At 41.1% G+C, this 25162-nt stretch overlaps 1 protein-coding gene across 1 annotated transcript in view; it reads left to right on the top strand.

The window, feature by feature from the left end:
• The window catches only part of Scfd2 (sec1 family domain containing 2), a 446638-nt gene that overhangs the window by 387909 nt on the left and 33567 nt on the right, over positions 1–25162 (top strand). The window contains exon 6 of the mRNA XM_003471656.5: positions 21948–22093. Within this exon, the coding sequence (XP_003471704.2) occupies positions 21948–22093 (146 nt within the window). The remainder of the gene's footprint in view (positions 1–21947; positions 22094–25162) is intronic.

Raw genomic sequence — 25162 nt, 5'->3', positions numbered from 1 at the left:
AGTGTCTCCTGAGATCCATGCCATGTTGGAACTTAGGACTCTGGGAAGCCAAGCAAGCACCTCTCCTCCCTGGTAAGCGGAGGCAGGGTGGGAGACTGCAGCCCTTCCAGGAGGAGAACCAGCAGTGTCTCCTGAGATCCACGCCATGTTAGAACTGAGGACGCTGTGAAAACAAATGACCATCCTGCCTCCCTGCTTAGCAATAGTGAACCTACTGCTACATGGCGTAGAGTCAAATATCCCACTTCCCTGATCCTCCTTATCCTCTCCCCCTCGCCCGCCCATTAGCAAATGGGAACCAGAAATCTGGGCATCTCCTGGGAGGTTGACCCTAAAAAATAAGGGGGACTTCTTTCTACCATTTCTTTGAAGGCAAATATTTTTATTACTGTTTCGCTCTTTTCTGATTAATGGTACTGCTCTATTCAATAGTCTGTTTTGATAAGTTCTATAGTGTTCTATATTCTGTCTCATTTTGATATACGTGATTGAAAGAACAACTATTATAAAGATAACAAAATATACTGTGATACCTATTACTGTTATCCTGGTAACATGCTGTGAAGTTCTGTACCAATTTCACTGTACGATCTTAGTTGGCTTTATTCTGACTTGTTCTGTTGTATACTTTCAAAATTAAAAATAAATAAATAAATAAATAAAATAAAATTTCATTGAAAAGTTTAAACAACTCATCCACATGAGAAAAGACAGCAACCAACTTTGTGCTTGATAACAAAGTTTAGATGATAAATGTGTCATTAGAACAATAGGTAATTCAATTTTATTTCATGACAGAGTCATGGTGTCTGTCTCTACATAGTGCTGTCTTGTTGTTTGGCATGAACTCTGAAGGACTGCAAAAATAAATAGCCTGTGATGTCTTCCTTAGTTGCTTAACCCTACTTGTCAAGATTCTGCTCTTGAGTCCCAGATATTTGAGCAGGAGCAGGAGCTTAAAACTCCTAAAATGGTGTTTTACAAGTAACAAATTTCTAATGTCCTCTCCCCTAAACAGACTTTCTGCATAGCACTCAATAACTATAATCTTTTAAAATAAGTAGCAATGTACCATTTGTATGCATAAAAAAATAAGAGAATTCTCAGCATTGGCCTACACTGGCATAAAATAAGTATTGAGATTTAATACTTATTTATAGTAATTATACTATAATTATATTACTCCAGATACAAATAAATGAGATAGAAAGGGTTTTAAATTATAAGTATTAACCTGTCATTCAATATATTCCATTGAGAGTATTTTTAGTGCTTGTTATCCCTGTCAGTTTCTAAGGGCTTATCTTCTAAATAATTGTTTGCACCGCTGCCATTTAGACATCCAGAGGCTTTTATGTTTTAGGCTTTTATTTCATTAGATAGATAAATAAAATATTCTCAGTGGGCTAAAAATAAAAGTGTACCATGTGTCTGAACTCAGCCCTCCCATGTGGTTTTATTTTAGGTACACTGAAATGCTGGGAGGAGAACAAGGAAACCAAATGCATCATATGGAGCCGCTGCACTGTGCACTCAAGGTTTTGGTTTGCACACTGCTGTGGTTCAACTGTGCCCCCAACACACACACACACACACACACACACACACACACACACACACACACAGGTATTGCCACTGTGATAGTAGTGAGAGCTGGGTCCTCATGCAGGGGCATGACAGAGGTGGTCCTTTCTTGCCTTTCTTACAGATACAACTGTCCATGCCAGGACACAGCAGCAAGGCCCATCCCAGTGCCTATGTGGAAATGTTTCTATTCTGTTCAAGTTACCCAGTCTCGGGTACTCTGTTAGAGCCACACAAAGTCGATTAAGCCGCACACTTAGCACAAGCCTAATGCAGTCTTCACAGGGATGTTTTTCTTGAATATGAAATGACTAAAACACTGCCCAGCCTTCGAGGCGTGCTCTCAGTCACTTGTATGAGAGGAGCCAGGATGCAGAGAACTTCTGTCAGGCATATTATCTTGAGTAGAGCTGCTCCCACATCTTTCTTTCATTTTAAATCTTTTGTATCATTTTAGAATATTTTTTTAGTAGCAGCAAGACAATTCCAAATTCCCTTCTGCTCTGTACTTTTTTGGGCACTCTTCCCTTGCATGGGAGATTTATATAGATCATATCCTATACACAAATACCATTTTGATGAGAAATTCACAAACCGCTCACAACAGCTAAAATATTGCTAAGGTCACCCCACTAGCCCACTTGTTTTGAGCCTTACTCAGTAGAGTAGATCTTTCTTCCTTGGCCCTCCCTCCTTCCCGCTCCTATTCTTGGAACCCAGGTGAGGCTCCCTGTGAGTATCACTCACTAGAAGTAACCTTCAGGAAGCCACTTTTCTGAGAGTGAGGTACTATATCAAAGCCTTTGTACACAGTAACTTAGGTACTCCTGTAACAACCCTAGGAAAGAGGAACTGTTATCACTCTTACTGAACTGATGGAGCCCAGAAAAGTTAGGTGGCTTGTCCAGGCCCACACAGCTAGTGCTGGCCGGAACAGAGATCACACCAGACTTCTTGGCTCCACAATCCTCACTCCTAGTAGCCACATAATCCCACCTCTCCTAAATCAAAACCCCTAGCCAAGATAATCACATCTCTCTGGATCAACTCCCAGCTTCTCTCAGATAACATCAACACTGGAATCAGCGCGCTCATCTCCTTTCACACTACCTTCTCCATTGAGCCCCGCGGCCCACGTTCCTCCTTGTCCTGACCAAAAGCTAAGAAAGCAGTCTTTCACTGAATATTCTGCAGCTTCTCTTTCCTTTCCCATCAGCCTCCACCTTTCTCCCATCCACAGTCAAAGTCTTAATTCCTTCTCTCCACTTTCGGGGCCCCCAATCCTCCCACACACAGGCACTAGGAAACCTCCCCCCTCGCCTATCAATTTTGTCACTCTTGCCGCTGCTCAAGAACCAGCAGTGGCTTCTCTCTAATGCACTTGTAGTACTAACACGGCCTCCTAGCAATCAGCATGCAGTACATAACTTGTGTCCACATCCTAAGTTCGTGCGTTGCCCTCATGTTTATCAATCTAGGCCTCTGTTTCAGCTAGGCAGTCTGCTTTACATGGGACTGCTCATTCATAAGCATTTGGGGTGTGCCTTCTGTGTGCCAGAAGGTGACCTGAGTGTGTCCAACTTCCAGAACTGCCTTGTCCGACATGAAAAGGTGATTCAGCACAACACATGAGGTGATGCCCAGGATCTTCGAAATTACTAGAGGAATACCTTAGGTCCTGGGCAAAGTGTCCAAGAAATTGAGCATTTGTTTTCTAGCCTCTGCTATACAAAAAGATCCACCAAAAGATGATAAAAATACAATAGCAGGAAATCATCCTCCTGTCTACTATACTGTGCTTTGTTTTTATTCGTAACACTTATTACTTTCTAATGTTTACTTACATACTCCATTTGTTAATTGCTTGCCTACTTAATTAGAATGCAGAAGTGACCCATGAAGCAAGAATATTGTCTTATTCACTGTTAAATCTAGAAAAAATACCAGGTACCTAGTAAATATCAATATGTGTTTAATTAATTCAGCCAACAGAAAGTGTCTTTCTGATGTTGTTGTGAAGTGTGTTATTAGTCTGTTTTCCTATTACTATAAGAAAATACTTGATGCTGAGTAATGTACAAAGAAATGAAGTTTATTTACCTCACAGTTCTCAAGGTCTAAGAACAGAGAGCTGGCTTCTACTGGGCTCTAGTGAGGGCTTTGTGGCAGGTGAGATCATAATGACAGGAATACAAGAGCAATTGCATTGCAAGACTGAAAGCTACAGGCCAAGAACAACAGTCTTACTCTTTTTTAACAAAAGAGTTGTTCTCACAAGAATTAACTCATTCTATGAGGCCAGCATTAACCCTTCTGAGGGTGATGCCCTCAGTTTCCTAATTCCCTCCCATTGGGCCCCACTTCTTAAATGTTTCACTGCCTACCAACCTGGGCATGATGGAGACCAAACATCCACCACACTGATCTTTTGGGACATACTCAGACCATGTCTGGACCATAAGTAGGTGAGGCCACAGGATCTGGAAGCATCTTCTATGGGCTTGGAGAGAGGATTTCAGCACCTAAGCTACAAAACTGCAAGAGCCATGGCCTAAGGGAATGAAAAGAGATTTTGTGGGAAAGATGACATCTGAACTGGTGTGTCAATGAAGAATTTTTCAGGCACGAGAGCAGGAGAGCATTTGTAGCAGGGGGACAGCCGTGCCCCAGGAGCTCTGCTTCTCCCCCAAAGGCTGTGCTCAGTCCCTCCACCACCCAGCAGGATACACGCTTTCTGCCACTATTGGTTCTGTTTTCTTCTCCCTTGTCCTCCAAAAAAAGTCCCTTTTCCCAGTACCACAGGCTGAATGTTCCCCAGCTGAGCCTTCAGAGAACATGTAACTTACAACTCTGGACTGCCGTGTATTCTGGGAGAGCAGTTGAGCTTCCTGTCCTTTTTAGCTGCAATTAGAATGTCCAGATTTATAAGAACCTTCGTGGTCATTATCTAGTCTGCTTGACACATTAACCCTTCTAAAGTGAGACTGCCAAATTGCTCAAACACAGGGACTGTGCTTTTGATTTTTAATGTAGATATTTCTCTGCCTAGGCATCAGCCTGGATTATGATTTACACCCCCTTCTCTGATACTTTCCTCTTAGGAATGCCATTTATTTCTTAATTTACAAATAGTAGAGATCTGATGAAGCTCAGAATTGGGATTATATTGCTGTCAAAACTTAATAATATGTTGTTATTTTGGAACAAGCCTGGGCCACTCTGGGTTCCAGTCCTAGGCCTCAGATCTGTTGGTGCTTAGCAGTCCCTCTGTTTCCCGACAGCTTTCCTCCTCTACTGCTGCTCATCCTCTGTCTGATGGCCAGTTGTCATGGCTTGTGTCTAGTTGTCCCCGTAAAGCCTTATGTGGTCACAGAGGGCTTTTTTAGAGGTAGCTGGATCTAGAGTGTGTGACACTGAAATTGATTCATGATGCAATGCTGGGATCAAGGGCACTGAGATTTAACATGAGAGTTCTACCTGCCCTAAGTAGAGTGGATAAGATTAAAAGGGCATAAAATGCTATTCAGGTCCCTCATTGCTTTTGCTGCCTTCCACCCACCATGAACTGTTGCCCCTCTGCCATGTACCACCCTGCTTTGGAGCCAGGCAATTATGAACTGAATCTTCTACTAACTGTAAGCCAAATAAACCTTTCCTTCTTTAACTTTGGGTGTCAGATGTTTTGTGTCAGCAATGAAAAGTACTAACACACCAGTCAACATTTATTGAATGACAATTGCATGTCAGGCACTGTGCAAGTTTTAAATATGACAGGGTCATACCAAGCGGGGAAACCATCCACCAAAATGCATTAGGTCCTCCTGAGCAGGGAGTTCCAGCTGCCCTGAGGGGAATGTGCACTCCCCTGCTTGGTTTTGAATTTCTAAGCCAGCTGCACTGGGGGCTGCTGTGAACAGCAGGCTAAAACCACCTCTCAGCTTTCAAGGGTGGCTTTGATGTCATCAGACAGTGGGATGAGACATATGGCATCTTCTCACTACATGCGTGCAAACCTGGACAGGAAGGGAAAAGCGTCAGTGCCACTTCTTTACTTGGCCACTGTTTTTCACTGTGTTTCTAGCTTTCCTCTCTCTGCTATTTTTTTTTCCTTTCCCCTCCTTCTATGCCTTTAAGTATATCCCTTAGTCCTCCTCATCCCTATCCTAGTGGCATACGTCTTCTCGTACCATACTGAAAATCTGCTTGACTACAGCCTATATTGGACTGTTGGCTCATCAATATAACTGTCTTATTCACTCAGGATTCTACCTTAGTCTTGATAGATACTAAGCATGCTGTACACATTTAGTGACTGACTGGTCACTCGAATGCCCCTCCCACCCATTGGTCCTTTTGTTTGGCCCTTACAGTAATCTAGTTGCACATACTATTTACAGACAGTGTAAAAGATTCAACAGACCTAGCTAGGTTTGAAAGTCATGCCTGTCCCCTACAGCTACATAACTAAGTCCTCTTCCCTCTTGGAACTTCTATTTCCCCATAATATCTACTTCTTAATATTAGCAAGAGATATACTAAGAATAGATGTGGATAACATGCACAAATCTAAAATCCACTAATAGTTAATATGTTTTCATTTCCTTTCTAATTGGCTTTTATAGTCTTTACTCATTTTTTTTTGTCACCTAGAGTTTGGAGGGCTGGTATTTTATTGGTTAGGATGGACTGATAACAACCCCCAGAATCTCAGTATACGCATCTGTCAGTGTTCATAGGAGTTGGTTCCAGAATCCCCACAGATACCAAAACCCTCAGATGCTCAAGTAAGTCCCTTTATAATATGTAGCGTATTACATTCTCCTATATACTTCAAAGCATCTCTAGATTACCAAGACTAATCTTTCTCCTAGACATTTATTTAAACTTGAATTGTTTCACCATATTCACGCTATGCCTATTTGCTTAACCTTTCAGGTTTTTTGTTAACTTCCTGCTATGTTAAAAAATACAGCATTTCAGGGCCGAGGATATAGCTCAGTGGCACAGCCTGCCTGGCAAGCACAAGCTCGTGAGTTCAAGCCAAGGCAGAATAAATACATAAATTTAAAAATTTTATATAAATATAAATATATATACATATACATATACATATACATATGGCACTTCAGTCTGAGCTCTAGATTTAGACTGTCTAGTTTTGAATAAAGGTTCTGCCATTAACTACCTATGTGGTCTTAGACAACTTACCCAATCTCTCTACCCCCCGCCTTTTTTGTCTATGTTATGGGGAAGACAGTAATGCCTACTTTATGAGGCAGTTCTGAGGATTAAATGAATCAATACACATCAAGTACTTAAAATAGTACCTGGAACATAGTGAATGGTCAAGAAATGTTACCTATCACTCTCATTTTTAGGCTCAGTGGAGAAATACAAAGGAAGTTTGATGCAGGCCACAGTTACTCTGTTTTGTTTGCTGTGCCACATGACAAGTGCTTAGTAAATATTTACTGAGCAAATCAATGCATGCGCTCTGCCCTTGTAAAATCTGAAAGTCAATACAACCGTGGTTGCTTTCCTCAAAAAATAAGAACGTTTCCTTCTCTCGAAGCTACTTTGACCAGCCATTTGGGCTCCAGAATGAAGCAGCCACTGACCTCTCTGTGGGTCTACATTCCCCATCCTCATCAGCTCCCTTGGTGCCAGTCGTGGGATTCACTGACTTCTTTTTCTTCACACTCACAGATGGTGACTTTGGCATGACAATATTGAGACTTGTGCAGCAGAAGCTGGTCATGATAAAGCCACGATAAAATGCCACCTTCCTCCTATGGCAGTTTGGATGATTGTCATGTTGCTCAGTGTGGCATTTGGCCTCACTGGGTTCCATGTTCTTTCTTTCGGGAAGGGATGGGGAGACGCTGACAAGGTTGGCATGTGTTCAGAGTGGTGCATTCTCTGCAGCAGCCCCTTCCAGGTGTCCGCTGCTTTCCCAGCCTGCACATCCCCCTGCAATCCACTCATCTGCATGAGAAGATACATGGGTAGTGGAGCGGCTTCCTCTCAGTCTTCACGTCTTCTCCTCTCATCCTTTCTTCCATGGAGTGCACATGAGGCACCAGAGGAGAGTCTGCTGCCTGCCTCTCAGCTCTTCTAGGAGGCACCTTTCTCTTTGGCTGGTCAATTAGCCTCTTGCTCTCCAAGAACTGAAACCTATTCTTACCTCAGGGCCTATGAGCCTTTCTGTGCAGCTCCTCTGCCTAGGTATCTGCAGAGTTTGCCTACTCATTTCAAAAATATCTTTGCCAAAATGTTACCTCTTCCAAGAGGTCCTTCTTGGCTGCTTCTGAAATAATTTCTACATCCATTTTTCTTAAGAGCACTTGCTTGCAATGACATTTATATGGTTTTTGTTTTGTTGTTGTTTTTGTTTTTTGTTTTTGGTGTGTATGTGTGTGTGTTTACCTTTATGCATCTGTTTCCCATCCCTGTAATATTGGCTCTGAGAGTACAGACACTGTCCCTTTAGTACCTAGCATGTATTTGGCACTTAGTAACTAGATACTGAAAGAAAGGGAAACTGCTCAGAATTATTTTAGATATAGCCAGAAAGGGCCTCTTGGAAGAGGTAACATGTTAGCAGAGACAATCTTGAAATGAGTAGGCAAATGCTGCAGGTACCTTGGCAGAGAGGCTGCAAACATAGATGGATACAGGCCCTGAGGTGAGAATAGTTTTGAGGAGTGAGTAAATGTATTTTAAGTCAACTTACAGTAAAAGAAGAGTAAATGATGGCATAGAGAGCACCCAGAAGTCATGGGAGCAAGGTGATAAAGGAGTGACTGGTATTTGGGAAGCCAGGGTCTTCCAAAGGCAGCATCTGTGAATACAGGCTGAGCAGCGGAGTGTTCTCAGCCAGCTTACCCAGTCAGACCTGGAAGCAGGAGGGCAGCTAGGCCAGGACTGGCAGGGCCTGCTGACACTAGAGATCAGGCGCACAGAGGACTGGGCAGGGGACTAGGCGGATGTGCCTGAGGTGAGCAGACAGACCATGCAGACGCACTGGGGTAGAGCAGAAGCATAGGGCCTTACCACTAAGATCCTCATGGACTTTGAAAGGCGATTAAGTCAGAGCTGTAGCTGACCTTGTAAATTACAAAGAGGAATGTGCCTGACTCCACACTTTAATGGCAAAGACAGCGCTTTTCTGTCAGTTTTTCTTTCCACAGGAAATAGACTCTGCTTCTGACCAGACTAGGGTTAGAGAGACACTGAAGTCTACCTCTGAGCGTAAAATGAAACAGAGATTCAGCTGTGGCAACCAGGATGTCGGTTTGGAGGTTTTTAGGAATAATTATACCACACAGGGCTTGTTTTCGCCTGTCAACCAAGATTTTGGGTTGCCATAAAAAAGAAAACAATGAGTACTGCTTTTCAGATCAGAGTACTTTATTTTTTTACTAAACACTTGAAAATTACATGCAAAATGAAACAGAAGTACATAAATTAGAAAACAGAAGTCTCCTTAATTCCAGACAAAACAACTTCAAGAGATAACTCTTTCGTTCAACACTATTGAATACCTACCATATGCCAAACATAAAAACAGTATTTTAGGAGGTCCAACTACACCAGTAATTTTTTTTTTAATAAAAGCTCTTTGTCCTCCCCAGCTTATGTTCTATTGCTATGCTATACTGCATAGTAGCTACCAGTTGTATGTGGCCATTTAAAATAATTAAAATTAAATACAATTTAAAATTTAGATCCTTAATCCACCAGCCTCATTTCTTGTGCTCAATACCCATAAGTAGCTCATGGCTACTGCATTAGGCAACACACATGTAGAATATTTCCATCATTTCGGGAAGTCATATTGGATAAACATGTTGTAGGAGAATAATGACTTTGAATAGCCTGCAACATATTGTTCTGTACTTGCACACATAAATATACACATTAATCTATATATGCATGGATGTATACATGATATTATACCAAGGGTGATAAAAGTAGTGTGTTTAAATTTTTTGTTTTTGTTTTTTGAGACAGGACTTGCTATGTAGTTTAGACTAGTCTCTAACTCACCATAATCTTCTTGCTTCAGCCTCCTGAGTGCTGGGATTATGGGCCTGTACCACCTTGCCCAGCTTAATGTGTTAAATTTTTTAAAATTTATCACAGTAAAAGACACATTCCATCAATCTCCCTCAAAATACTCCCACTTCTAACACACTTACCCTGTCATTTTTGCCACTTTTCTGAAGTTCTCATCTATGTCTTCACAAATTATGATTATATATATATATATATATATAGAGAGAGAGAGAGAGAGAGAGAGAGAGAATGTTCCTGCCACATGCCATCCAGTGGAAAGGCAAGCATGTAAAAACGCTATGGTATGTTCTCGTGTATGCTATTCACAGTATCTGGCACTATGCAATTTCTGGTTCTTCTCCAAAGTCAAAATAACCATGAAAGGTAAATGTTTTAAGTTGATTCAGAACAGTAAGGCAACTATGACAGCACATCAAGATATTCATGAAAGAAGCCATCCAGGACTTCCAGTAGTGGCAAGGATAAATCATGGGCTAAGTATGTTCAAAGTGAGGAGGAATATTTTGATGGGGGTTAATGGCAATGTGTGTTTTACTTTTTTTTTTAATTTAAACTTTGACCATGTTTTTATCACACTCCCTATATACTGTATAGCATATCTACTATGCATGCGGCTCTCAACAACCTACCCTTACCAGTTAATACAGCATAATAATCTTCTTTTATTAATCAGTAATAGATCAAATGCATTAATTTTTATCTTTCTGTTAATGGGTATTTAATTAATTCCAATTTCTCACTATTACAAACAATATTACTCTGAGCATCCTTGGCACTGATACCCTTGTACATCTCTCTGAGCCTTTCATAACCTAGATGCCATGAGGACAGTGAAATAATGCAGCTAGCATGGTGAGCACACAGTGAGTGCTCATCACACACTGATCCCATCTGCCTGAGAAGGCTTTGCAGGATCCTGGCTGCAGCCTCCAGAGCTTTATGGCTTGGTCAGTCCTACCTAAGGTTTTCAGTTATTTTTGGAAGTATAGATCCCTGAAGCCACAGCCAGCTATTTCCATGGAGGGTTGTTTAGTTTTGTTTGTTTTCTAGAATAATGGCCTGTTTTGAATCTAGCCACATGTTACATTTATTGACCGCCTCCTGGGTGCCTGGCCTTGCATGAGGCGCCACACCATTCATTGCAGGCCTGAGACCTGTCCCATTTTATAAGCTCACAATGAAACTATTGTGACAGCTTGAGTTGGGGGGAGGGATACACGTCTGTTCATTAAGCCTGGGCCAAAGCTATGGGCACAATTTTGTCACTAGGAGCAAGGCAAGTGCTTGGTGTAGAAATGAGCGCAGCTGTATGCTGGTGTGTAAAGAGAACTCAAGTGTTACCAACCTGGCTCACTAGGTTGATTGATTTCTCTCTCTTCAGTGAAGCCCCAGAAGAAATCCTCACCAATTTGGAGTCTTTACTTCTCAACAGCTCTTACCCCTGTGCCTTTTGTTCCTTTTGAAGGACTTGAGGAGTGGAGTCTTGCTGAGCTGTCAGTGTGATTCTTGCCCTCAGATCACAGGGCCTGTAGGCCCCTGCTTCTTTAATATCTCATCCCATCCTGCAGGAAGAGAGAGCTCTACCCCAGCCCACTCAGTGCAACCCTTCATGACATGGGTGGATGTAGAGTAACCATGAAAACAGTTGTGGGCTTTAAAATGTCCCCACCCAGAAGCAAATGAAAGACTAGATAATGGACATCTTTATGATTGTTTATTTTTGAAGAAAGAGCATAAATCACCTGTTGTCTTAGTTATTTTTTGCATTACTGAGACAAAATATTCAATATCCCAAGTTAAGAGAAGAAAGGATTTTGTATTTTGCTCCCAGTTTGTAGAGTCTAGAGTCAGCTGGCTCCAAGGCAGGGTGGCACAGCAGAGGGGACTGCAGAGGAGAAACAGTTCATACTGGGCAGAAGGTAGCAAAGCAAGCGAGGAGCCTTAGCACTTTCTCCCTGCCCCTTTTATACTCTATCCAGGCTACTGGCAGTAGGGCAGGGCCAAAGCAGTCAGCAGTCTGATTTAGAAGTCACACACCCTTAATCCTCGCATCACACACTCTAGTTCAGCCATTTCCGAAAAAGGCCCGTGTATGACTGAATGAGGCTCTGGGGGGATATCTAGATGCAAACCATAACACCTGTAGATAGTGAGCTCCACCAGAACTTGAAGAAAGTGGATGAGAGGCTGTGAGGGGGCCCAAGTGTGGACTGTGGCTAGGTTAGGTAAAGAGCACCTAGAAGACTGCAGATAGCTGTCCTCACAGCCCTCAGGGAGGTAGGGAAAGCTTTCTTTCCTGTCCCTTCTGAACCCCAATCCCAATGCAATATGACTTGCTTTCACTTTCAGCCCTGCACTGGGAGAGACAGACGCTTGCCTGTACCATTTCCCAATTTCTTTATCCTTGCTTCCCGGATCCACCCCCAAAGCTCTTTCTTGCCTTTAAAAGAGATGAAGAAGTAGAACAGAGCAGTATTTTTACCCTTCTCTCTCTTATGAGAGGCCCATTGGCAACTCTTTCTGGACTGTGTCCCATCTCTGAGTTAGGCATGACTAACCCACACACTAATCCATGCTGTCTCCAAAAGAAAATACAGAAAAGTGACAGATAGGGCCTCATTTAGGGGCAGCTTAAATTTCAGGAATAGCAATGCTGGCTTGGGTCAATGGAGATTTACAACAACAGGTGCAGGGGAATCTCAGAGCAAGGCGGAGAGTGATTTGTGTGTGTTGGGGGAGGGAAACGGCAGGGGCCTCATTTGATCTGTGTGCTACTGGAAGAAAAATAAACTCCATTTGCTCTTCTATTCTTTTAAGAAACAAAGGGGGTGAAAGAAACTTTAGGCCAATAAGCTTCCCTTTCATTCTTCCCTTTTTCTCAACTAGATTAGAAATGATTCTATATTATTAACCACTTTGCCTTTCACAGAAATATAGAGGGGAAACACTACTGTCAATCTGTGCTTACTGAATCCACAATAAGATTCTCAGTGAAGGCAGAGCTCAAGAAACATCATGGAAAAGAGAAGGTTTTAAGGAAATCTATTCTAAACAGTGAAAACAAAAGGCTGGGGGGAACCAGACAAAAATTCGAAAGGCTTTTAAATATGCCACTATTTGAACTTCTGATTTCGTTCTTCTCAACAAATAGATCATTAGAAACCCAACTTTTGTATCACTAGCAGAGGAGCATAACTCTGAGAGAAGTATTTATCTTAACCTAGTTAAGAAAGCATTTTGCAGTGACACATCACAACTAAAAATGACACTGTGTTGTCCCCATACTTTTTACTCCAGTTTCATAGGAATTTCTAAAATAACGTACAACTGCATTTGAAAAAAAAAAAAAAATCCTCAGATGTAGTGGGCATCCAGACTGGAACTGGACTGAGGTTCAGAACGGAGCAGAAGTAATGTGCTTTAATTTGTTCTCCATAGTTTCCTGCTTGGCCCGTTCCTCCAGGAAGCCTACCAGGTGGTCTTCTGAGGGGAGAAGTGCCTCTGCTGCAGCTGTACCAAATCAAAACTCCCATCCTGTCTCACACACGCACATCAGAGGTCCCAGTGCTCTGCTACCTGACAGCTTTTGAAAATAACCAGATCTGGGTAGCCTCTCAAGTCAGCTGGAGAATTACCAAACCATGTTGAGCTATTCAGAGCAACCAGAAATGTCAACACATTTTAAAAGGGGACTTATTATGGCATAAATGTGAGTTTCTAATAGAATTAATTCCACACAATAAAAACAACTGACCTTTTAGGAAGATCTTGGAGTAAGCTCTGCCAAGTTGAGACCTTGGCTATGATTTCTGGTAGGAGCCCCATGTGCTAGTCTTCTTGGGGATGGCAAGGTTTGTGAACTCAAACTCTAATTTAAGTGGCTATATGAATATCCACCTACATAGTGGATTTCTTGGCTGGGAAAGAGATCCAAAGTCAAAGTTATATGAAAGAGATCTGATTTTACCATGGTGACAACCCAATCATAATAGATTGTGTAACTGATCAAAAATCTGATGCCTACCTTTTAGAAAAATGGCCTCTGCAGTGCACACATCTATAGCTACTCCAAAGACTAAGGCAAGAGGATGGCATTTAGAGGCCAGTCTGAATGACTTAGTGAAACTCTGTCAAAATAAAAAATAAAAACTTTGGGATATAGCTCAGTGATAGAGTAATTACCTAGCACATGAAAGGACTTGGGTCAATTCTCAGCAACACATGTGCCCATGCACCTGAAAAAGAAATATCCTCAAACATTGTCCATATTTCAGTTCCTCTGAAGGTGAGCCTCAGGGTATGTCATTGTTTATGGTATATGTAGATTGGTTTAATAGACGATACCATCACATAAAATCATAAGAATTAATATGATACAGTATCACATTGTTTACAATGCTCTCAATGCTTCCCTTATTTAACCACATAAAATCCCAAGGTGAACCACTTATTTGTACAGCTGTGGTACTCAGAAGACTCACTTTGGAGAGATTTCTCAGGAATCCTAGAGGAAATTTTTAGAAATGGTTGAGGATGCTTTGTTGCTTTGTAATAGTCTCAGATCATCTATTTTGCTGCATCCTTCACACTTCCTGAGGCAGCAAAGGATTAGGGGCTGCTGGTCCCACTGCTGCATCCCTGACCACATTGCTGACTTCGGCACCTCTCTGACAACTTGAGCTTGTGCCCTGCCAGGCAGAACCACCTCTACAATGTGCAGGTTATACACGGTGTTCCTGACAGTCTTCCCTCAGGCTTCTCCTCCGCAGAATTTCTCCCAGAAAGCCCCAGAGCTTAGGCTAGAATTTGGGGCAGCTTTCTGCAACTGTCACATTCTCTCCTGAAGGTACAAGTCTTTCCATGTCCACCACGCATCCCAGGCCTGCCTAATAATAATGGATTTCAGCTGTCATTTGTTCCTTTAAGCAGCTATTTTAAAAAGCTGAAATTGCTAAAGGGCTTAAAGAGTAGTGGAGCTAGTTTTTGTTATTTTTTTAAGATGATAGCAGGTATGTATAAAAGATTATATGATACATATCTGTTAGAAATAGAATACATATATATTAGAAAGATATATGTTAGAATATATAGGTATACATATTCTTGCTGACAATATGTATGTATGTTAGAATATATACGTATGTTAAAAAGCCTGATTATATAATAAACACCCACAGACCTGCTGCCTGTCCAGTTCCTCTCCTTATCCACTGCCCCATGCCACCCCTGTCCAGAAGTAGCTACTTTATCATTGTCTTTTTCTTGATAAAAGTTTGCCACATGTGAATGTATACCTAAACAGTTAGTTGTGCATGTTAAACAGACAAACAATTTATTGGTCAGTTGAGGTTGCTCCTCTCTAGTAGCCTTTTTGGGAGATGATCCACTTCCCTGTGAAGGTTGCAATTACTTAGAACCGGCTGGGAACTCTTTGTTTGAAATTTCCTGCAGAGATAGTTTATTATCTGCTCAAGAAAATTGGGGCTGTTGCTTTACAGCATAGTTGGTCTGACTGAACTCATCTCTACAGCCTCTATTTTCTCATTCATTTATTTAAGGTCTATGTAGTGGGTGTCTTCTATGGGTCAGGCACTGTGCTAGGGATCAACAGTAAATCAAAGAGAATTTATCCCCAGGCCTCCTAACCTTTTCTTCCTTTGTCTCTTGAGCATTAGCTCTAAACTGCAGGCTGAGATTCCAAGACACTGAGCAGAGTTCAACAAACTAGGAGGATCAGTATGGGCAGGAGCCAGGGTAGAGAATTATGGTGGAGGGGGGGGGGTTGCTTCAGGAAGCAGTGAACCTCTGTGAGCGCCTACCTGGCCTGCGCCCTTCGCGGCCCCAGACTGATATTCCTGCCTCGGACTATGTTAGGCAACTTCATTGACTTATCCAACCATATTTACATCATCATTAACTCGACACCTGCTGGGACCCCTGCCAGATGGAATAGCTCAAGGACCGCACATTGAAGGTGGAAATTGGTCCTGCAGGACTTGAAGTCTGACAACATAAATTATACATTTTTATATTAATTTGAAATTATCCCAACATGTCATTACACATGAAATTGATAACACAGATACAGCTACCTAGGCAGTAAAATATAGAACCTCAGAAGTGTCTGTGTGTGTGTGTGTGTGTGTGTGTGTGTGTGTGTAGTCCATTTATAGTAACAAATATGAATGTATAAATATACAAACATACTTTATGTGTTCTTAGCCAACCCCCATATGACCCAATCACAATACCTAACATTCTATAATCCTTCTAAAAAATATGACGAGTGTCCAAACTCTGACCCCTCGTGGTTCTAAAGCCACCTGTGTGCCCGAACCCATCGGCTTTTCTCAGTAGAGTTGTATGTTTCACAAGAGTCTACTGTGTCTGTCCTCAGGCCTACCTAGCTGACTGTACCTGCTACTGAATTGCAAATTTTAATTAAGTATCTGCACACACTGATGTTTAAATTCAAAAAGAAAACTTTTCAGTGAAAGTTTTCTTTAAAAATACTAAGCATTTTCTTTTAAAGATGAGTCATTCTTTTAAAAATGCTTAGTATTAGATGTGAACAAGGTATCTGGAAAAGAATTGAAGAAAAAAGGATATGAAGGTCTAGCAGAACCCTGCCACCCAGTTGTGCTGCAGGTGTCTTTGCCTGCCACTTTAAATGGACTACATAGTATTTCTTACTTGGTACAAAATGATTTGTTAATAACAAATGCTCAAAATAATACTAAAACAAAACAAAAAACACTTTAGCCTCCCATCAAAGGATCAGTGAATGAGAACTTACTTATATTTTAATTTAGAACAAAAACACACATATATACGATATTTATATGTAATGAATGGACAGAGGGATGAATGGATGGATATGGATGTGATTGACTTTCCTTGATCTCTTTAAATGAATTTCCCAATTTCTCGTCGATTCCATGCACAATTGAAAATAGAGCTTCTGCTGTCACTTACCTTATGCATTTACCAGGACCAGAACCACCTTTCCCAAGAGTCATTTTATATAATCACATCATTGGAAGATTTAGATGTAATGGCACTTATTAAGGTTTATTTGGTGTTTATGTTGTTAGTTTTGTTTTCATTTGTCAAACATTTATGGAGAGTTCTGGCCAAAGATTCCATTTTAGAAACAGTTGCTTTAGAAGAGAGAAAAGGCATTGTCCAACTGCTGGATGGATGAAGGAGGTCATGACCTCCCAGTGCTCTGCCCTCTCTGGCCACCTCAAGCCCTTGAGCAGACTTTTTCTCTAACTGCCCCATGGAGTGGGCCCCTGCTGCTTGGAATTGAGAGGCAGGAGGATGGAGCAAACAGGAAAGTGGGCCTGCTGTTATCAACTCCAGGTCACTAGAAGAATGTGAAGACCAGCCTTGCGCCAGATGAGAAAATTTGGCCTCTTGACCAGGTTAGAATATATTTTTTGACTCTGGTTTTTCCCAAACAGATGTCAGGGAACTTAGGGCCCTTTAGCAAGGAGGGCCCAGCAAGGAGGCTGGGCTTAGTGACACATGCCTTTAATCGCAGCTATCTGTATTCAATCTCTATCAAACAAGATAAAACAAAAACTGGTCAGCAGAATAATATAGTAAAGGGCAGGCTTTTCAAATCTTATTTTGGCTCTGCCCCCCTGCTCTTCTACATATGCAAGCACACCAGTGACATGCTTTATGGTCATGATTTGTACTGTGTGTGTGTGTGTGTGTGTGTGTGTGTGTGTGCGCGCGCGCACACCCGTGTGTTGAAGGCTTTAGGTTAAGGGCTGCCTCAGCTTGAATTGAGACTGAAGCACTCTGTACAAAATGCTTTATTTTCTTGAATACCTAGCTACTGAAACCAAACCTTTGGAAACCAGATTTTTTAAAATTGTGTCTCAAAAACCAAAAAATACCAAGCCTACTCCAATCAGGATCCAAACAAAAGAAGAAAAACAGCCAACTGAAGGAAGAAATGCAGCTTTGGTCTAGCCATTCTACCTATGAAACTGTTCTGCCATTTCTTCTTCATTTTTTAAAAGAGAATTTTTAAAAAAATACAGAATTTCCAAAAAAGATGATAGGTTATTAACAATGGTTATTATATTGCATATTGTTGTCTTCAAAATAGTTACTCAACTATGATATAAAATCTAGCAATACTATTATTCACTGTTGAAAGTGGTATTACTCTAGTCTATTATGTTCAATTTCAACATACGTAAAGATAAAGACACCTACTACAAAGAGAATGAGAGACATTATGGTAGCCATCATTGACTTCCCCAAAATCCGGTCTTGAAGACCTAAAAAGCTTTTATCATCCTGTAATGACTTGATTAGTTCTATAATGCTCAGTATATAATCAATGTGTGTGAAAATGAGGACAACTATTTGGAAGAAAACTAGAGACAATAAGATAGACAGTGAAGATCTCCAGTGGACTTGCTTTGAAATCTGTGTTTCTTTAAATTGTTTCCTTATGAACTATTCTGTTCTGTCTTGGCATATTTAATCTTACCCTCTTTAAGATAAAAAACAAGTATGTAGGACTGATAGCCATATTACTAAGTTTTTGTTGGATCATTGAGCAGAACTCTTTGCAGTGTCATTATTTGAATGTCACTTTGTATGCTTTAATTTTGTAACTTGAACAACTTGAAATTTTTGTAACTTGAACAACTATTTCTAAGATGACAATATGTAACTTTAGTGATTTCTTACTGTTTATTTTTCTGAAATTCTGTATTATTTCTACCCCTTTTTTCTGTTTTTTTGATCTCTTGAAATAAAAAAAAAAGTTGCTCAGATTACCAGATAAGGCATGCAAAATTGATCAAATAATATAATCACTAACTGTCCCTTTCAATGAGTAATACAATTATATTATCTTCTTTCTTTTCTCTGTTCTCTCATTCCAGTTGTTCTTTCCTTTTGCTTACTTGCTTTCCCTTTCACAGTATCTAGTGCACCTTTTGGATCTTATTTACTCTTTCAGTTTCTTATATGAGGGAGACAATACAATATTTACACATGCAAATCTAATTGTTTTACTTATGAGTATGGTCTCCAGTTGCATCTACCTCCCTATAAAAGCCTCGAGTTTATCCTTCTTTATAGCTGAGTAGTACAAAATAATCACATCCTTTTTACCTATTCCTCAGTTGATAAGCATTTGGATTGTTTCCAAGATTTAGATATTACAAGGTATGCTGCTGTAGACATGGGTGCACATATATCACTGTGGTATGGTGTTTTCAGTTCCTCTAGAAAAATACCCAAAAGAGAAATAGCTGGATGGAATGGGACCTCTAATCCTACTTTTTTAAGGACTTTCCACACTGATTTCCATAGTGGTTGCGCCAGTCTACACTCCTATCAATAGGGAAAAAGGGTTCCTTTTTCCCCACAGCCCTGCCAACATTTGTTATTGGATGATTTTTTGATGTTAGCCATTCTTTCTGGGGTGAGATGAATTCTCAGTGTTGTTTTAATTTGCATTTCTCAAATGACCAATGTTGTTGAACATTTTTTCATATATTTATTTGTCATTTAAGTTTCTTCATCTGAGAAGCCTTCCGTTATTTTAACGTAGTTATGGCTGGAAATGTGGGTCCCTACAGTGTACAGTGTATTGGAAATCACTGTTCTCTGCAGAAGTGTAGGCACATAAGGAGAGAAAGCTGAGAGGGGAACAGAGGGAGGGTAGGCATGACACGGGAGCTCTGTGTTGTCACTCCAAGGAGCGACTGGACCCCTGCCCAAGAGATCACCAAACTCTCCTAAGAAAGAAATTGCAGAGGCATGAGTCATCCCACCATTTTGGAAGAATGCAGGGACATCCTGGGGGGTAGGAGCAGCCTCCCTTATCAAGAGGCAGGTAGCTAAAGTGCATAGACTGCTTAGTTAAAAGCTAGGATCAGCTTTTGGTTTATTATCTATTTAACTAAGTGAATTAAATGAGAATTGACTGGAATTGTACACTTAGAGCTCTCTTACAAAATGCTCTTATCTCCTGAGCTGGCTTAATGGGCAGGCTGTCAGGGGCTTATTAGAAGTAACTGAATACAGCACCTCAGAGTAGATTCAAAACAGCCTGTTCAGTCAGTCCTGGGAAATCTCACACCTTGTGTGGCCAAAAGAGATGGCCTGGGCCTAGCTGCAAACCACTGTTAGCCTCTACCCCAGGGGCATATACAGGTCTTCCCAGGAAGAAAGGCCACTCACAAAAGACCGCATTTTCTGTGATTCCATTTACATGAAATGTCCAGAATCAGTAAATCCATAAAGACAGGAAGTACCATTAGTGATTTCCAGGGTTAAAGGTAGGAAAAACCAGAAGTTACTGCTGACAGGTATGAGATTTCTTATTCAGATGCTAAACGTGTTCTGAGACTGATTGCAGGGTAATGAGTGTGGGACTTTGTGAATATACCAGCACTTACTGGATTCTACATGTTAAATGGGGAATTTCATAGTATACAAGTCACATGCTAAGAAAGTTGCTACCCCAAAAGGAGGCGGAAAAGGAGGAGAGGTGGGAGAAGACTACAGGCTCAGGATCTAGGCTGCCTCTGTTCAGCTTCGGTGGAAGCTTAGATAGCTACTGGAAGGAGTTTGGGTGCAATCTTTCATTTGGAAAAGCACAGTGAGGAAGGAGAGGAAGGCCACAGGGGAGGAAGGAAAGTTGATAAAAGGTACATTAATGAGTGAGCAGCTGTCATGGGAACTGGGCTCAGTCCTGCTAAGGGCCTTCAGAAAAGCTGTGGAGACCACAGTTCAGAATTGCGCCCAAGGGAATGAGTGAGTGGTATCATTTCTCTGAGTATGGGCTTCTCAATCTGCCTGATAAACAGAACATGCATGCTCCCCAGGCAAGAAGAGGTAAAGATAGAGAAACAAGAGAAAGAGAAATTTTAAAAATCAAGATATGCAGACAGATAAGTTGATGCTCAGGATAGGAAGCAGTCAGAGTACACAAAAACCTACAGGTGCTACCCAGGGTGACAATGGATATATAAGGGCCTTGAGATGTTCTTTTGCTTATAAGAGTATGACTTAGCCTGCATCTCAGTCCCTCATTCTTAAAACAGAAAAAATAAGAGCTCCTGTCTTACCAAGGTGATGTAAGAAGTAGGGAGTTAACACTTCTGATGTATGAAGTGTGATCAGACAATGCAATGGATGTTTAAATTTTTAAAAAAATTAATATCTCTCCAAACTTTGCTTCAAGTACATGTAGTCCATCATTCTTGCCACTTTCTAAAGCAGTTCTGAAAGTCCTCTTTTGTGAATGTCTTTAGTTATGCTGTCTTGGCTGCTGAAATGTCCTAAATCAATTCAAAATATTTATCTTTATGATCATATTGAAGAAAAAAAAGCCAAATGGTGCCAGATCCAGTGAATAAGGTGGATGAAGACACACCATGTTTACATGCCTGCCTTCTCATTGGATGGCATTTGGCAGCACGATTTTTTTATATATTTTTTAATCATATCTTGCAAAGATACTCATGAAACTGTTTAAAGCAAGGATAAGTATCCTGGGGGGATTAATAGCAATGTGTCTTTTACTGTAATAAATTTTTTAAATTTAAACACTCACCATATGTTTTGATCACACCTTGTAAAAAAAGTCAAGAACACACGTTTAATCTTTTTCCTTTTTTTAGCTTCCACTTTATCCTTGGTCATCTCTCTTCAGAATGAGCTTCCAAGAAAATAGAGAATTTTCACCTAATTCAAAAAGCAGTGGAATGATTGTCAAGAATCGTTGTTGTTTGGATTTTATCAGCACTGAATGGCTGCCTTTTGGAATAGGCCACATGCCTTGTCTGCACATCAGACAAGATGCAAATCCCAGTTGCTTCTAGTGGAGCAACTCTAGCATCTTTCTCAGTCTTGCTTTCCTATTTTATGAAAATTGGTGGGATTCAAGCAAGGAAATTTCATTAACTCAGTCTCATTTTTCCTTGTTCCTCTGCGTATTTTTCCAAAGCAGTGCTATGAGGTTTGTAGCCCCTGGGGAGCTTTCTATGAAGCTTCTGCAGTCTAGGGACTAAAGTCAGTGGCTGAGATCCCGGGCAGTTCTGAGTCCTGCTTATGTCAAAAGCATTCATACTCATCATATTCTGTTGCTCATGGATGACTGAAACAACCCTATTGGTGATTATCCAAGGGAAATAGGGTTAAAGGAAACTCCCTCCTGCGTTACACCAAGTTAACCTGTTATGAGGAAAATTTAATCTAGAGATTTGCTCACCTAAGAAAATATCTTTGGATTGTTTCAGGCTGTGACTCTGCAACTAACCTGACATTTCACAAATCCAAAATCGCCGTGGATGAGCTCTTTTCTTCTCTTTGGGATATTGCTGGAGCTCGGAGTCTCATGAAAGAGTTTAAGTCTGTGTATATTCCTGGAAATCATGCCCACCAGGTAAGTGAGGGGTTCTAAAGCAGCTATTTAACTTGGTGTACTTTTAGGCTTCAGAGACTATAACTACAAGGAAAGTTTCCACTTAACCTCTGTAAGTGAAGGTTTGTTCTAGATGAACTCCAAATTCCCTGCGTGTTCAGAGTTTGAGGTTTCACTAAATCTAAAAGCCTTTCTCTTCATGTGTACCTAGGTTCAATACAGCAGAATGAGCACTAGATTGGGAGTCACTTACTGCTTTATAACTGTGGTGATTTCTGAGCCTTAGAAAAATCCCTTGCTTCTTTGAGAACCAATTACATCAGGTACCAAATGACAGACTAGTATCAGATGACTCGCAAGTTCCAGATCTAAACAGTCCATAAACATTCTGAACCATGAGAAGAATTAAAGTACCTAATGATACCAATGCAAGGAAAATAGAATTTTGAGACAGGGAAAATATTATTAAAACTTCCCCACTGTTTTCTAAGGCAGGTCTACCAAGAATGCTTTGGCCATTGAGTAGGACGATGATATGAGAATCCAAGATTGAAGGGGTGAGTGCTCTATAAACTTCAAAGGAGAGAATGTATAGAAAGACCCAAAGAGGAGCTTATGGAGTAAAAAAAGGCTGGAGCCATAGAGACCAGGGACTCTGTCTTCATGGCTAAGACATGGACTCCATTGAAAAAAGTTGGAGATAGGACTAAGGTTCCTGGTGGCCCAAGATGAACTCCCAGGGAAGAACAGATGTTTCTGGTAGAAAATATCACTGAGTTTAGCTGTAGGAATCTTCTCTATCTCTCTATGAAATATTTAATAAAATTTACTTCAATTATTAAGATTTTTGTTTTCTTTCAATCTTTTGGGTAGTGCTGAGGATAGAACCCAAAGCCTCACACCTGCTAGCTAAGTGTTCTACCTCAAAACCACACTCCCAGCTCCTATGAAGGCTCCTTGGAGAGCAGAAGGTGCTGAGTGGGGAATATGACTTAGTGAAGGTCTCAACTTCAGAATGCTGGTTCTTGAAGAAAGGAATAGATAAGCCACTACAGTCCAGAAAAATACAATTCTTTTTTCCTCCTCTTGTATATTCCTACAGTAGCTGATGCTCAGAGAGCACTTCTGTACTTTTTCCTTGTATTCTCAAAACAAGTAAGCCAGGAAGGTCAAATGCCCCACCATAGGTACACAGTGGCCAGGGGCAGAGGCCAGGGCCTTGAGGCCAACATAAAACCACCTCCTCCAGAGTACATGACTTTCATGGAGATTCTCAAAGTATTGACTGACATTCATCTGAAGTCACCCACCATGACACTAAAAACTGTAGAAACTGGCACTCAACTTAGAAATGCAAAGATTCACATGCTGTTTTCAAAGATGTGAGAATATCACTACAACAAAATATGCATAAATATCACTGAGACCCGTAATAATACACAGTTTTGTCATTGTTAAAAAATCAGCAATCTTAAATACTGTGACATGGATAGGTTCCCCAAAAAAATGATTAAGTTCAGACCAAAGAATGTCAACAAGCAAGTGGATGCTGTAGTTGGCAAAGAGAAAAAAACCATTAATTTATTGAGGTATCCCTATTATATGATCATCATGGTGACTGATTTGGATAGCTTCACATTAACATGTATTAGCTATAAAATTTGAGCATGATAAGAACAAAGATGAGCTTCTAACTTACTTCCCTGATGGCCACACTGTCATCATTCCAGGCCTTAAAAACCTATCTTGAAGTCACTGCCTTTGGAAAATGAAGTCTCCCTTGTTGCATGTTTCCTCTTATAGCAAGTCAGTTATAGCAAGTCAACACATTTACCAAAGCCCCTACATGTCTGTAAGAAAGAAGTGGACACCACTCCAGTCATTTGAAAGGGTATGTAATTTACTATAAGGAATTCCCAAATTTCAGGAAGAGCAGGAGTGGGATCCGCACAGGAACTCTAGACACAAGTCCCAGAATGTCAGGAGATCTGGCTCTACGGGAGTGAGGACCCTCCCTCAGTGAGAAGGTCGGGGTCATGGGGACCAGGAAGCTGCTGCAGAAGTGCCTGTATGAAGTTCATGTTGCCAAGGCTGGAGGCACTTACTGTATCTCCAGGTTTGGCCAATGCCTGCCCCTACTGGACGGGGCTGTAGGTCTTATCCAGAATGGTATCCATATATAGTCTTAATTCTTAGTGAGAAAGAGCTTGGCAAGGAGGTTAGCAGCAGGTTTTGGAACTAAGGTGTCTGGGTTTCCTCTATTAACTGTGTGACCTTAAACAAGTCACTTCATCTGTCTGTGCCTGATTCCTTTGCTGTGAGAAGCTACGAGTAGTAGCACTTTCATGAAGATGCTGTAATGATTTGGTGACTAACTACATATACAACTCTCAGGACAGCATCTGACACACAAACAGTACTACATGAATTTTTGCAGTAATAGCTATAGAAATAATACAGTTAGAGAAGGTTTCTCTTTGTCCAGGATGTGGGCTACATAGAAAGGACAGTCTTCCCAAGTTAACTGTCCTGTGACTGCTGGATATGGTGACAGGTTTGGTGTTGATACCAGCTGTGTGACAAGATTGTAGTTGGGTGCTGGCCCTGTTAACCAAGTCTGTGCAGTAGGGCATTGTGCCTATTTCTTTTTGCATATGTGCCAGTTTCATGGGGTGGAGCAGTGTAGATTTCTTCCTTGGTGCCATGGTGTTTGATGTGCCATTGCTCCTCAGCTGCAGCATCAGGAGAATATTAGCCATGTCTCAGGGCTACAGCCGGTGAGGACTTCTAGATGAAATGTCATCTGGCTCTTTCATGATGGGCTTTGGCACAAGTTTCTAAGGACAGAGCTGCACTGGCGAGACCTCTGTGCAGATGTGTGCCATTCTGTATTGCTGGTGTGCTGAACACGAACGTCCAGAATGAGCAGTGCCCAGGGAGGCTTGATTCATCTTGTGCCAGGTGAAATGTGGTTCTCTGAAGAGTATTTACGCTTTGATCTCTTTTGTCAGCACTCCTCAGCCCTGGCCACCAACTGTTCATATACCAGGCTAATCGCTCTTCCTGTTCCTGATTCTGTCTACTGAAAGA

This window comes from Cavia porcellus, unplaced genomic scaffold (assembly GCF_034190915.1).
Source record: "Cavia porcellus strain 051 isolate PalLab524CR breed Dunkin Hartley unplaced genomic scaffold, mCavPor4.1 scaffold_30, whole genome shotgun sequence".
Taxonomy (NCBI): Eukaryota; Metazoa; Chordata; class Mammalia; order Rodentia; family Caviidae; genus Cavia; species Cavia porcellus.
The sequence above is the reverse complement of the archived record's forward strand: the minus strand, read 5'-3'. Positions and strand labels throughout refer to the sequence as shown.